Consider the following 13,521-nt stretch of genomic DNA (forward strand, 5'->3'; position numbering starts at 1 on the left):
AAGACTGTTGACTTTGCAAATCTCCATCTGTATGCTGATGACACTATTTATTCTAGCACATGTAATATTGAGAAGGCTTTTCAGGATAGTTGGCTTTTGATGCTGTTCAAAAGCAACTTTCCGAATTGAAACTGGTGCTTAATGCAAGGCAAACTAAATATATGATTTTCTCTTCTCTGAAAGTAGATAGGAGTCACTTGCAGAGTTTAACTCTAAAAGGCCAGCAAATTAATAGGGTCACCTTCTATACATTTCTTGGGATTTGGTTAGATGAAAGCTGAATTTTAAACAGCACGTTGATAACTTGACCAAGAAACTGAAGTTGAAATGTGGTTTTTGTTTTAGGAGCAAATCTTGTTTTTCAATGTCAGTCAGAAAGGATCTTGTTCAAAGCACTTTTAAACCATTGCTGGATTATGGTGATGTTGTCTATCTGCAGGTCTCAGCAAGTACCTTAAACCAGTTAAATGTAAGTAAGGACTGGTTGCACCAACATGGATTAGAGCTAATCTAGGTTTTGTAAATCTAGGTTTATAATTAATCAGAGCTGTGTTGCACCACTTAATTTTAAATCTGGATCAGTAAATTTATGAATAACGGTTTTAAACTATGATTAGTGACATGTTACACCAATAAGAGGTATTTTGTGAGTTGAAGTAGCTAGCCTACTTGACAAATGAGGCCACAAAGTTGCTGTTTCTTGATAAAAGGGTTGGCTGATATTAAATAAAATCCGTTATTTGCCAGTACCAGACAGAAAACGAATTTGTTAGCCAACTTTAGCTAGCTAGTTTATAAACTAAAAGCGGAAGCCAAAAAGGATGGGGCAGAGGAGAGGCGGGGGCTATTTCAAACTGGAGCCGGAGGGGGGCCTACGTCCAAGTAAATATCAATGCCTATAATGCACATTAAAACTAATGTTAATGCTACTTCACTACAATGTTACCGTTATCAGGCCATTTATAGCATGTTGCATAACATCATTCGTACCAAGGCTGGGCATATCATAAACTCAAATTCAATTGTTGCACAAAATGGGCACGTAAATAGCCTACTAATAATGAGTTAATTATCATAAAACTCTACAGGATTCAACCTGTTTCTAATTATTCTCTGAGGAACTCGTTTTGGTCTCTCCACAGTAGATATACTGCCATTTTATCAGTTAAACCCCTTCAAGTGGCAGTTTAGAATTAATCTCCAATTTAAGTTTATAGTTTTTTTTTTATTAATTGAGCAATAGGCTTAAAATTAATCTAGGTTTAAACTTAGATTAGAGGAAGTATTTAATTTAACTAGGATTAATTTAAAACTAGGTTTAAAAATTGTTGCAACAAGATAAACAGATAAACCTTGATTTAACCCAGTTTAAAAGTTAATCCATGTTGGTTCAACCCACCCTAAATGTAATTGAAAATGTAATCTACCGGAATGACTCAATAGGCGTGTCTGGTAGGTGACTGGTAGGAAGGCAATGAGGAGGAACAATGACAGGGACACAGTTTAACCTAGGCTAGCATATTTATTCAAAATAAATGGTTCACAAATCTGGTTCTCAAACATTAACAGAAAACAAAACTCTCCCACTCCATTTACCTGAACCTAGTGATAGCCTTAACTTTAAAGAAAACTAGCTGGGCTGCTACCCAGTTTACCAGCTTCACTTGTAGACCGGTCACTTCTTCCTGTGGAGAACACAATGTCCAGGGCTTCAAACAAATGTCCGTAGAGCTCAGCCTCCGGCGTCCAGCCCCTGTGCTAAACTAAAGCAGCCACTTAAATTTCCCCAGGTGCATTGCAGCCTAACGAGGCCGAGTGGCCTCAGGTGCGGGCGTATCCCTGTAGCCAAGCTTGCTGCCACCTACATTGCGGGTTGTGGGACGTGGTTCACACTCAAAACAGTGGCTTTCCCCGGCCACATAACCGGGGGCGCCACACTACGTAATCCCCAAAAGTAATTGTTTATCATGAAAGGGCCATAAAGGATAACTAGCAGTGGTGTAAAGTACTTAAGTACCACTTTAAAGTAATTTTTCTTATGTAGTTTGGGGTCCCTCTTCTTACTTTACTATTTATATTTGTGGCAACTTTTACTTTTACTTCACTACATTCCTAAAGAAAATAAGGTACTTTTTACTCCATACATTTTCCCTGACACCCAAAAGTACTCTTTATATTTTGACAGGAAAATGGTCCAATTCATACACTGGTCATCCCTACTGCCTCTGATCTGGCGGACTCACTAAACACAAATGCTTTGTTTGTAAATGATGTCTGAGTTATGGAGTGTGCCCCTGGCTATCCATAAAAAAAATTAAAAAGAAAACGGTGCCGTCAGGTTTGCTTAATATAAGGAATTTCAAATTATTTATACTTGTATTTTTACTTTTCATACTTAAAACCAAATACTTTTAGACATTTACTCAAGTAGTATTTTACTGGGTGACTTTCACCTGAGTCATTTTCTGTTAAGCTATCTTTACTTTGACTCAAGTATGAAAATTTAGTTCTTTTTCCACCACTGATAAATAGTAATGCTGCATACTCCAAGAAAGGTTAAAATCTCACCTTGCTGGTAAAAATTGTAATGAATTGCTGAGGCGTAGTCATGATTGAGGACACAAGCTGAAGTACACAGTACAAATATGTTTTTTTTTTAAATATGAAAATATGAAATATTTTATGATGTATTTCCTATTCAACAAAATAGTATGAATACGGCTTAGGTTGGAGTCATTTTGGCAAGTCAATTAGGACATCTACTTTGTGCATGACACAAGTAATTTTTCCAACAATTGTTTACAGACAGATTATTTCACTTAGAATTCACTGTATCACAATTCCAGTGGGTCAGAAGTTTACACACACTAAGTTGACTGTGCCTTTAAACAGCTTGGAAAATTCCAGAAAATGATGTCATGGCTTTAGAAGATTCTGATAGGCTAATTGACATAATTTGAGTCAACTGGAAGTGTACCTGTGGATGTATTTCAATGCCTACCTTCAAACTCAGTGCCTCTTTGCTTGACATCATGGGAAAATCAAGAGAAATCAGCCATGACCTCAAAAAAATAATTGTAGACCTCCACAAGTCTGGTTCATCCTTGGGAGCAATTTCCAAACGCCTGAAGGTACCACGTTCATCTGTACAAACAATAGTACGCAAGTATAAACACCATGGAACCACGCAGCCGTCATAGCGCTCAGGAAGGAGACGCGTTCTGTCTCCTAGAGATTAACGTACTTTGGTGCGGAAAGTGCAAATCAATCCCAGAACAACCGCAAAGGACCTTGTGAAGATGCTGGAGGAAACAGGTACAAAAGTATCTATATAGCCAGACTACGGTTTGCAACTGCACATGGGGACAAAGATCGTACTTTTTGGAGAAATGTCCTCTGGTCTGATGAAACAAAAATAGAACTGTTGCTAACATTTATGATAGCAAATTTAAATTCACCAAAAAAAAACAACAACGACGTTTTCGTCTTTTGAGCTTCTAGTCATTAAATCTATGCAGCCTACTCAATCACTTTTTATAGCTACTGTTTACAGGCCTCCTGGGCCATATGGAGCGTTCCTCACTGAGTTCCCTGAATTCCTATCGGACCTTGTAGTCGTCGCAGATAATATTCTAATTTTTGGTGACTTTAATATTCACATGGAAAAGTCCACAGACCCACTCCAAAAGGCTTTCGGAGCCATCATCAACTCAGTGGGTTTTGTCCAACATGTCTCTGGACCTACTCACTGCCACAGTCATACTCTGGACCTAGTTTTGTCCCATGGAATAAATGTTGTGGATCTTAATGTTTTTCCTCATAATCCTGGACTATCGGACCACCATTTTATTACGTTCGCAATCGCAACAAATAATCTGCTCAGACCCCAACCAAGAAGCATTAAAAGTCGTGCTATAAATTCTCAGACAACCCAAAGATTCCTTGATGCCCTTCCAGACTCCCTCTGCCTACCCAAGGATGTCAGAGGACAAAAATCAGTTAACCACCTAACTGAGGAACTCAATTTAACCTTGCGCAATACCCTAGATGCAGTTACACCCCTAAAAACTAAAAACATTTGTCATAAGAAACTAGCTCCCTGGTATACAGAAAATACACGAGCTCTGAAGCAAGCTTCCAGAAAATTGGAACGGAAACGGCGCCGCACCAAACTGGAAGTTTTCCGACTAGCTTGGAAAGACAGTACCGTGCAGTATCGAAGAGCCCTCACTGCTGCTCGATCATCCTATTTTTCCAACTTAATTGAGGAAAATAAGAACAATCCGAAATTTATTTTTGATACTGTCGCAAAGTTAACTAAAAAGCAGGATTCCCCAAGAGAGGATGGCTCTCACTTCAGCAGTGATGAATTCATGAACTTCTTTGAGGAAAAGATCATGATCATTAGAAAGCAAATTACGGACTCCTCTTTAAATCGGCGTATTCCTCCAAAGCTCTGTTGTCCTGAGTCTGCACAACCCTGCCAGGACCTAGGATCAAGGGAGACACTAAAGTGTTTTAGTACTATATCTCTTGACACAATGATGAAAATAATCGTGGCCTCTAAACCTTCAAGCTGCATACTGGACCCTATTCCAACTAAACTACTGAAAGAGCTGCTTTCTGTGCTTGGCCCTCCTATGTTGAACATAATAAACGGCTCTCTATCCACCGGATGTGTACCAAACTCACTAAAAGTGGCAGTAATAAAGCCTCTCTTGAAAAAGCCAAATCTTGACCCAGAAATTATAAAAAACTATCGGCCTATATCGGATCATCCATTCCTCTCAAAAAAAATTGAAAAGCTGTTGCGCAGCAGCTCACTGCCTTCCTGAAGACAAACAATGTATACGAAACGCTTCAGTCTGGTTTTAGACCCCATCATAGCAGTGAGACTGCACTTGTGAAGGTGGTAAATGACCTTTTAATGACGTCAGACCGAGGTTCTGCGTCTGTCCTCGTGCTCCTAGATCTTAGTGCCGTTTTTGATACCATCGATCACCACATTCTTTTGGAGAGATTGGAAACCCAAATTGGTCTACATGGACAAGTTCTGGCCTGGTTTCGGTCTTATCTGTCGGAAAGATATCAGTTTATCTCTGTGAATGGTTTGTCCTCTGACAAATCAACTGTAAATTTCCTCAAGGTTCTGTTTTAGGACCACTATTGTTTTCACTAAATATTTTACCTCTTGGGGATGTCATTCGAAAACATAATGTTAAATTTCACTGCTATGCGGATGACACACAGCTGTACATTTCAATGAAACATGGTGAAGCCCCAAAATTGCCCTCGCTAGAAGCCTGTGTCTCAGACATAAGGAAGTGGATGGCTGCAAACTTTCTACTCTTAAACTCGGACAAAACAGAGATGCTTGTTCTAGGTCCCAAGAAACAAAGAGATCTTCTGTTGAATCTGACAATTAATCTGGATGGTTGTACAGTCGTCTCAAATAAAACTGTGAAGGACCTCGGCGTTACTCTGGACCCTGATCTCTCTTTTGAAGAACATATCAAGACTGTTTAAAGGACAGCTTTTTTCCATCTACGTAACATTGCAAAAATCAGAAACTTTCTGTCCAAAAATGACGGCAGAAAAATTAATCCATGCCTTTGTTACTTCTAGGTTGGACTACTGCAATGCTCTACTTTCCGGCTACCCGGATAAAGCACTAAATAAACTTCAGTTAGTGCTAAATACGGCTGCTAGAATCCTGACTAGAACCAAAAAATGTGATCATGTTACTCCAGTGCTAGCCTCCCTACACTGGCTTCCTGTTAAGGCAAGGGCTGATTTCAAGGTTTTACTGCTAACCTACAAAGCATTACATGTGCTTGCTCCTACCTATCTTTCCGATTTGGTCCTGCCATACATACCTACACATACGCTACGGTCACAAGACGCAAGCCTCCTAATTGTTCCTAGAATTTCTAAGCAAACAGCTGGAGGCAGGGCTTTCTCCTATAGAGCTCCAATTTTATGGAATAGTCTGCCTACCCATGTGAGAGACGCAGACTCAGTCTCAACCTTTAAGTCTTTACTGAAGACACATCTCTTCAGTAGGTCCTATGATTAAGTGTAGTCTGGCCCAGGGGTGTGAAGGTGAACGGAAATGCTGGAGCAACGAACCGCCCTTGCTGTCTCTGCCTGGCCGGTTTCCCCTCTTTCCACTGGGATTCTCTGCCTCTACCCCTATTACGGGGGCTGAGTCACTGGCTTACTGGTGTTCTTCCATGCCGTCCCTGGGAGGGGTGCGTCACTTGAGGGGGTTGAGTCACTGACGTGGTCTTCATGTCTGGGTTGGCGCCCCCCCCCTTGGGCTGTGCCGGGGCGGAGATCTTTGTGGGCTATACTCGGCCTTGTCCCGGGATGGTATGTTGGTGGTTGGAGATATCCCTCCAGCGGTGTGGAGGCTGTGCTTTGGCAAAGTGGGTGGGGTTATATCCTACCTGTTTGGCCCTGTCCGGGGGTTTCATCGGATGGGGCCACAGTGTCTCCTGACCCCTCCTGTCTCAGCCTCCAGTATTTATGCTGCAGTAGTTTATGTGTCGGGGGGCTAGGGTCAGTCTGTCACATCTGGAGTATTTCTCTTGTCTTTTCCGGTGTCCTGTGTGAATTTAAATATGCTGTCTCTAATTCTCTCTTTCTCTTTCTTTCTTTCTCTCTCTCGGAGGACCTGAGCCCTAGGACCATGCCTCAGGACTACCTGGCTTGATGACTCCTTGCTGTCCCCAGTTCACCTGGCCGTGCTGCTGCTCCAGTTCCAACTGTTCTGCCTGCAGCTATGGAACCCTGACCTGTTCACCGGACGTGCTACCTGTCCCAGACCTGCTGTACCAGACCTGCTGGAACCCTGACCTATTCACCGGACGTGCTACCTGTCCCAGACCTGCTGTTTTCAACTCTCTAGAGACAGCAGGAGCGGTAGAGATACTCTCAAAGATCGGCTATGAAAAAGCCAACTGACACTTACTCTTGTGTTACTGACTTGTTGCTCCCTCGACAACTACTATGATTATTATTATTCGACCATGCTGGTCATTTATGAACATTTGAACATCTAGGCCATGTGCTGTTATAATCTCCACCCGGCACAGCCAGAAGAGGACTGGCCACCCCTCATAGCCTGGTTCCTCTCTAGGTTTCTTCCTAGGTTTTGGCCTTTCTATGGAGTTTTTCCTAGCCACCGTGCTTCTACACCTGCATTGCTTGCTATTTGGGGTTTTAGGCTGGGTTTCTGTACAGCACTTTGAGATATCAGCTGATGTAAGAAGGGCTATATAAATAAATTTGATTGTTATGTTTGGAGGAAAAAGGGGGAGGCTTGCAAGCCGAAGAACACCATCCCAACCGTGAAGCACGGGGGTGGCAGCATCATGTGGGGGTGCTTTGCTGCGGGAGGGACTGGTGCACTTCACAAAATAGATGGCATCATGAGAAGGAAAATTATGTGGATATATTGAAGCAACATCTCAAGACATCAATCAGGAAGTTAAGGCTTGGTCGCAAATGGGTCTTCCAAATGGACAATGACCCCAAGCATACTTCCAAAGTTGTGGCAAAATGGCTTAAAGACAACAAAGTCAAGGTATTGGAGTGGCCATCACAAAGCCCTGACCTGAAGCCTATAGAAAATGTATTGGCAGAACTGAAAAAGCATGTGCGAGCAATGAGGCATACAAACCTGACTCAGTTACACCAGCTCTGTCAGGAGGAATGGGCCAAAATTCACCCAACTTATTGTGGGAAGCTTGTGGAAGGTTAGCCGAAAGGTTTGACCCAAGTTAAACAATTTAAAGGCAATGCTACCAAGTACTAATTGAGTGTATGTAAACTTCTGACCCACTGGGAATGTGATGAAAGAAATAAAAGCTGAAATAAATCATTCTCTCTACTATTATTCTGACATTTCACATTCTTAAAATAAAGTGGTGATCCTAACTGACCTAAGACAGGGAATTGTTACTAGGATTAAATGTCAGGAATTTTGAAAAACTGAGTTTAAATGTATTTGGCTAAACTGTATGTAATCTTCTGATTTCAACTGTTGTATAACCAAATTATAAAATGACTAACTATAAGATTTCACCTTCCTTATAACTTTTACATATATATGTGTGTTTAGTGTTAGAGAAAATGTGAATATTTTAGCTTGGCTTCGTGAACTCGTTAGGAACGTGCCTTTCATCTCATAGTAATATTGCCCATCTGTAACAAACAGAAAATGTTTTTTGTTTAAAATCTATGAATTATTTTAGATTAATGGTGTTAGCAGTTGATGTTACTCTTCAATAACACAGACCCCAAAGCAAATCAGGGTGAGAAAAATAGGTTTATTCAAAGAGGAGATGTTATGCTGAGAGTTAGATGTTCATTCTCCCCTGTCCTCAGGAATTCTCTTCAGTGATTCTCTCCTGTGATTATCTCCACAGAACAAAGGGACAGGGTGTACTTTACAACCCAGCCCTAGCCTGTGGTTGACAAATTAGAATTCCTTGCAATAAAACTGGGCCAATGGCCAAATTAACAAGTTTCCTATTTCAGGTTCAATGTATAAACAATCTGGACCAATGAGAACTTGACATGAGTTGACCTTTAGTTCTCTTGACCTCTCGTCCTCTGCGTTGTGTATTTATCTTCAAAATATTCTTACAATTGCTATAAATTGATGTCTGAATGTGCTACAGCAATGGAACCACTCTCTCCTGCTGCACTATGATGTATGGATTGCAAGCATGTGCTTTGTCAGTGGCTGTGATGTAGGGTTCAGACAGGAGTTGATGGACAGTCAGAAGAGCGAATTAAATGGTAGGAGGGACAGCACAGCTTCAAGTGGTTTCAGATTTCACATCCTACGTCACACAGGCTCTACTGTGTCCATGGGAACCAGGGCTATTGCTCAATGCAAGCCATTTCGATCGGAGGTGTCCTCAGATCAATTTATAAGTGAAAATGTCGGTCGGAACCAGAACCATGACGGTCCCTTAAACAGTGGACTTCTTTACATCTAAGAGGATTATTAAATACTCTGGACACAGTATTTTGTATGCCATGGTGAAAACCTGGGTGAGGAAATAGTTTTAAAAACAGTAAATCCACTGTAAGTATACTTCCACTCAGAAACATTATTAATTATACTAAAGATCATTATTGAATTACTATTTCATATTATGCATTATAACTTTATAGAATTTCTAGAATCATATGAATAATTTTTCAATGCCATTTTTAATTTGCTTTGCTGCTTTTGCATATCATTTAATTGCATTCTTCTCTCCTTCAGTGATTGACTACTGTTCGTTTGGGAATCACAGCTGTCAGCATGAGTGTGTGAATGTCCTCAATGGCTATTTCTGCCACTGTAATGAAGGATACACACTCCAGGAGGATGGAAAGACCTGCCAGAGTAAGTTCGACAGACTGTAAGATGATTTAACCTTCATAATGCCAAAGGTCTACTTCAGCAGAAACTGACAAATAGAAACAAATATTTCGCCCAAATACCGAAGCGAAGTCTTTATGTAAGATACATTGACTTGTTTTACATTAGTCTACACAGCCATTTGGAAGGGGAAAAAATGTACCGTAATTTGGATGTTCATAAAAAGTGGTGACCAATATCTGTGTGTACTGTTACAGGTAGTCCATACATCTTACTATTTTATGTTCTGAACCAACACTAGCTTAATAAGCTTCATGACATTTATGACCTCCTCTCTACTTAAAAAAAACATACAAAAAATCTATCCAGCCAAACCTTTGTTATACAATTTGCTTTCATTGAGTTATGCAACTCACTTAAATCCATTTTTCTTAACTTGATATGTTCACTTGCCTAGTAAAACTCAAGAAAGTCTCAAGAATGTTCAGATCAACAAAACCATTCTTTCAAAGATAGGTCCCTTGAAGTGAAACCTAAGATTATTCCCAGACCACATCCATAGATGTCTATACCGCCAAACATATCAAAGCCTTTATTAATTTATTACTTCATTATACAGTACATCTGCTCCCAGTGGTCCATCAAATGCACTCACACAAATGTATGCAATTATCTCCTAGTAATGCATATTTACCATAGCAATACTTTTGTACACATATTTGATTTTAAATGTACTTAAGTATCAAAAATAAAAGTAAAATAATTACAAGTTCCTTATATTAAGCAAACCTGATGGCACAATATACATTTTTAATTGACGGATAGCCAGGGGCACACTCCAACACTCAGACATAATTTACAAACAAAGCATTTGTGTTTAGTGAGTCCGCCAGATCAGAGGCAGTAGGGGTGACCAGGGATGTTCTCTAGATAAGTCTGTGAATTGGACCATTTTCCTGTACTTTCGGGTGTTAGTAAAAAGTACATTAGTTTCTTTAGGAATGTAGTGAAGTAAAAGTAAAAGTTGCCAAAAATATAAATAGTAAAGTACAGATACCCTAAAAAAAATACTTAAGTAGTACTTTAAAGTATTTTTACTTAAGTACTTTAGACCACTTCAAAATATATTGGTGAATCAAAAGTACAGTGGTTTGATTCATCCTGAAAGTTGCCATATTCAAGCCATGAAATATTGGAAAGTGACATTGGTTGAACAGTAGTCCTATACATCTACCCTAATAATCCTCACTAGTTACGGAACTGTGATAACAACGATCCAGTTGTCATGAAGCGTGCTCCAGGTTTAAACTGCTATGTATGGTCTGCGTTCCATAATGATTCAAATAGGCTACATGTCCCAAATTATTGCACAACTTGTAATACTTCAGCCTAATATGATTCACTATTGCTCGCAAATACTCAGGAGCTACCACATGAACGTGACAGAGGAAGAAAGATAAACTAACAATGTAATGGAACAATGCAAAATGTTAAGAAACTAACGCTAATGTACAGTGCATTCAGAAAGTATTCAGACCCCTTGACTTTTTCCACATCATCCTTGAGATGGTTCTCCAACTTGATTGGAGTCCTCCTGTGGTAAATTCAATTCATTGGCACACACCTGTCTATATAAGGTCCCATAGTTGACAGTGCATGTCAGAGCAAAAACCAAGCCATGTGGTCGAAGGAATTGTCCGTAGAGCTCCGAGACAGGATTGTGTCGAGGCACAGAAGGTCCCCAAGAACACAGTGGCCTCCATCATTCTTAAATGGAAGAAGTTTGGAAGACTCGTCCTAGAGCTGGCCGCCCGTGTCACGGATCCCTCCGGAACTGTCATTACGTACACCTTCTCAATGATTAGCAACTGTATAAGTGTGTCCTTTGGTTCACCATTGTCCTGTCAATTATTGTTCCAATGTCCGTACCATTGTGCTGTGTGTTTTGGCTTTCGTGCCATTGTGGATTGAGCAGATGATTACGGGTCTCGTCCCGTGTGATAATCATTGTGCGATTGTGTATTTATTCAAGGTACTCCTCGCTATTTTGTTTGGGTTTCAACCCTGTGTTTTGTATATTACACATTCCTGCACCTGTCTCCTGACCCTTTATAGCAATGTGACAGCCCAGCCAAACTGAGCAATCGGGGGAGAGGAGGGAGGTGACCAAGAACCCGATGGTCGCTCTGATAGAGCTCCAAAGGTCCTCTGTGGAGATGGGAGAACCTTCCAGAAGGACAACCATCTCTGCAGCACTCCACCAATCAAGCCTTTATGGTAGATTGGCCAGACGGAAGCCACTTCTCAGTGAAAGGCACATGACAGCCCGCTTGGAGTTTGCCAAAAGGCACCTAAAGGACTCTCAGACCATGATAAACAAGATACTCTGGTCTGATTGAACTCTTTAGCCTGAATGCCAAGTGTCAACTCTGGAGGAAACCTGGCACCATCCCTACGGTGAAGCATGGTGGTGGCAGCATCATGCTGTGGGGATGTTTTTTAGCAGCAGGGACTGGGAGACTAGTCAGGATCGAGGAAAAGATGAACGAAGAAAAGTACAGAGAGATCCTTGATGAAAACCTGCTCCAGAGTGCTCAGGTCCTCAGACTGGGGCAAAGGTTCACCTTCCAACAGGACATTGACCTAAACACACAGCCAAGATATCGCAGAGTGGCTTCAGGAAAAGTCTCTGAATGTCCTTGAGTGGCCCAGCCAGAGCCCGGACTTGAACCCGAATGAACATCTCTGGAGAGGCCTGAAAATAGCTTTGCAGTGACGCTCACCATCCAACCTGACAGAGCTTGAGAGGATCTGCAGAGAAGAATGGGAGAAACTCCCTAAATACAAGTGTGCCAAGCTTGTAGCGTCATACCCAAGAAGACTCGAGGCTGTAATCGCTACCAAAGGTTCTTCAACAAAGTACTGAGTAAAGGATCTGAATACATATGTAAATTTGATTTCAGTTTCAGTTTTTTCATTTCTAAAAACCTGTTTTTGCTTTGTCATGGGGTCATGGGGTATTTCATTGATTCATCATCCTTCAGCAGGTTTTGTCCATCTTTGGTTCGAAGGATATTCCCCCAGAATATCATTGTTAAGTCTGGGCCAGCTCAATCTATTTTGCATCCTATTTTTTTATTTCATCAGTCTAATGGACATTGTGGAGCGGATGAGGTGAGGGTCTGTACAACAGTTGCCTGTACTAGTCATCAAATTAGCTTAATTATTTATTTACTAACTAACTAATCACACAGAAATACATAAACACACAAACAGGATAGATTACACGTTGATTACTACATAATGCAATGAAAATCCCCTAGTGGACTAACCCTATATGACGGCTTGTTACACAATGAAAAGGGAGTGGCACGTAAGAAAGAGCGGGAGAAGAAGAGACAAAGGAATTCACCTATCGTACATACAGTTGAATAATTAGCTAATCTTAAATATGTATATTTAGCACCCCAACAACTGCTCATTTGGATTTAGAAATTAAATGTACTTAAACTCAGCAAAACAAGAAACGTCCCTTTTTTAGGACCCTGTCTTTCAAAGATAATTCGTAAATATCCAAATAACTTCACAGATCTTGATTGTAAAGGGTTTAAACACTGTTTCCCATGCTTGTTCAATGAACCATAAACAATTAATGAACATGCACCTGTGGAACGGTCGTTAAGACACTAACAGCTTACAGACAGTAGGCAATTAAGGTCACAGTTATGAAAGCATAGGACACTAAAGAGGCCTTTCTAAGGACTCTGAAAAACACCAAGAGAAAGTTGCCCCGGGTCCCTGCTCATCTGCGTGAATGTGCCTCAGGCATGCTGCAAGGAGGCCTGAGGACTGCAGATGTGGCCAGGGCAATAAATTGCAATGTCCGTACTGTGAGACGCCTAAGACAGCGCTACAGGGAGACAGGACGGACAGCTGATCGTCCTCGCAGTGGCAGACCACGTGTAACAACACGGATCGGTATACTCGAACATCACACCTGCGGGACAGGTACAGGATGAAAACAACAACTCCTCGAGTTACACCAGGAACGCACAATCCCTCCATCAGTGCTCAGACTGTCCGCAATAGGGTGAGAGAGGCTGGACTGAGGGCTTGTAGGCCGGTTGTAAGGCAGGTCC

The 13,521-nt window shown here is 41.1% G+C and overlaps 1 protein-coding gene across 1 annotated transcript in view; it reads left to right on the forward strand.

The window, feature by feature from the left end:
* Positions 1-13,521, forward strand: part of LOC115208427 (matrilin-4) — a 60,111-nt gene that overhangs the window by 18,350 nt on the left and 28,240 nt on the right. Inside the window, exon 6 of the mRNA XM_029776481.1 lies at positions 9,284-9,406. Within this exon, the coding sequence (XP_029632341.1) occupies positions 9,284-9,406 (123 nt within the window). The remainder of the gene's footprint in view (positions 1-9,283; positions 9,407-13,521) is intronic.

The sequence above is a fragment of the Salmo trutta genome, chromosome 14, assembly GCF_901001165.1.
Source record: "Salmo trutta chromosome 14, fSalTru1.1, whole genome shotgun sequence".
Classification (NCBI taxonomy): Eukaryota; Metazoa; Chordata; class Actinopteri; order Salmoniformes; family Salmonidae; genus Salmo; species Salmo trutta.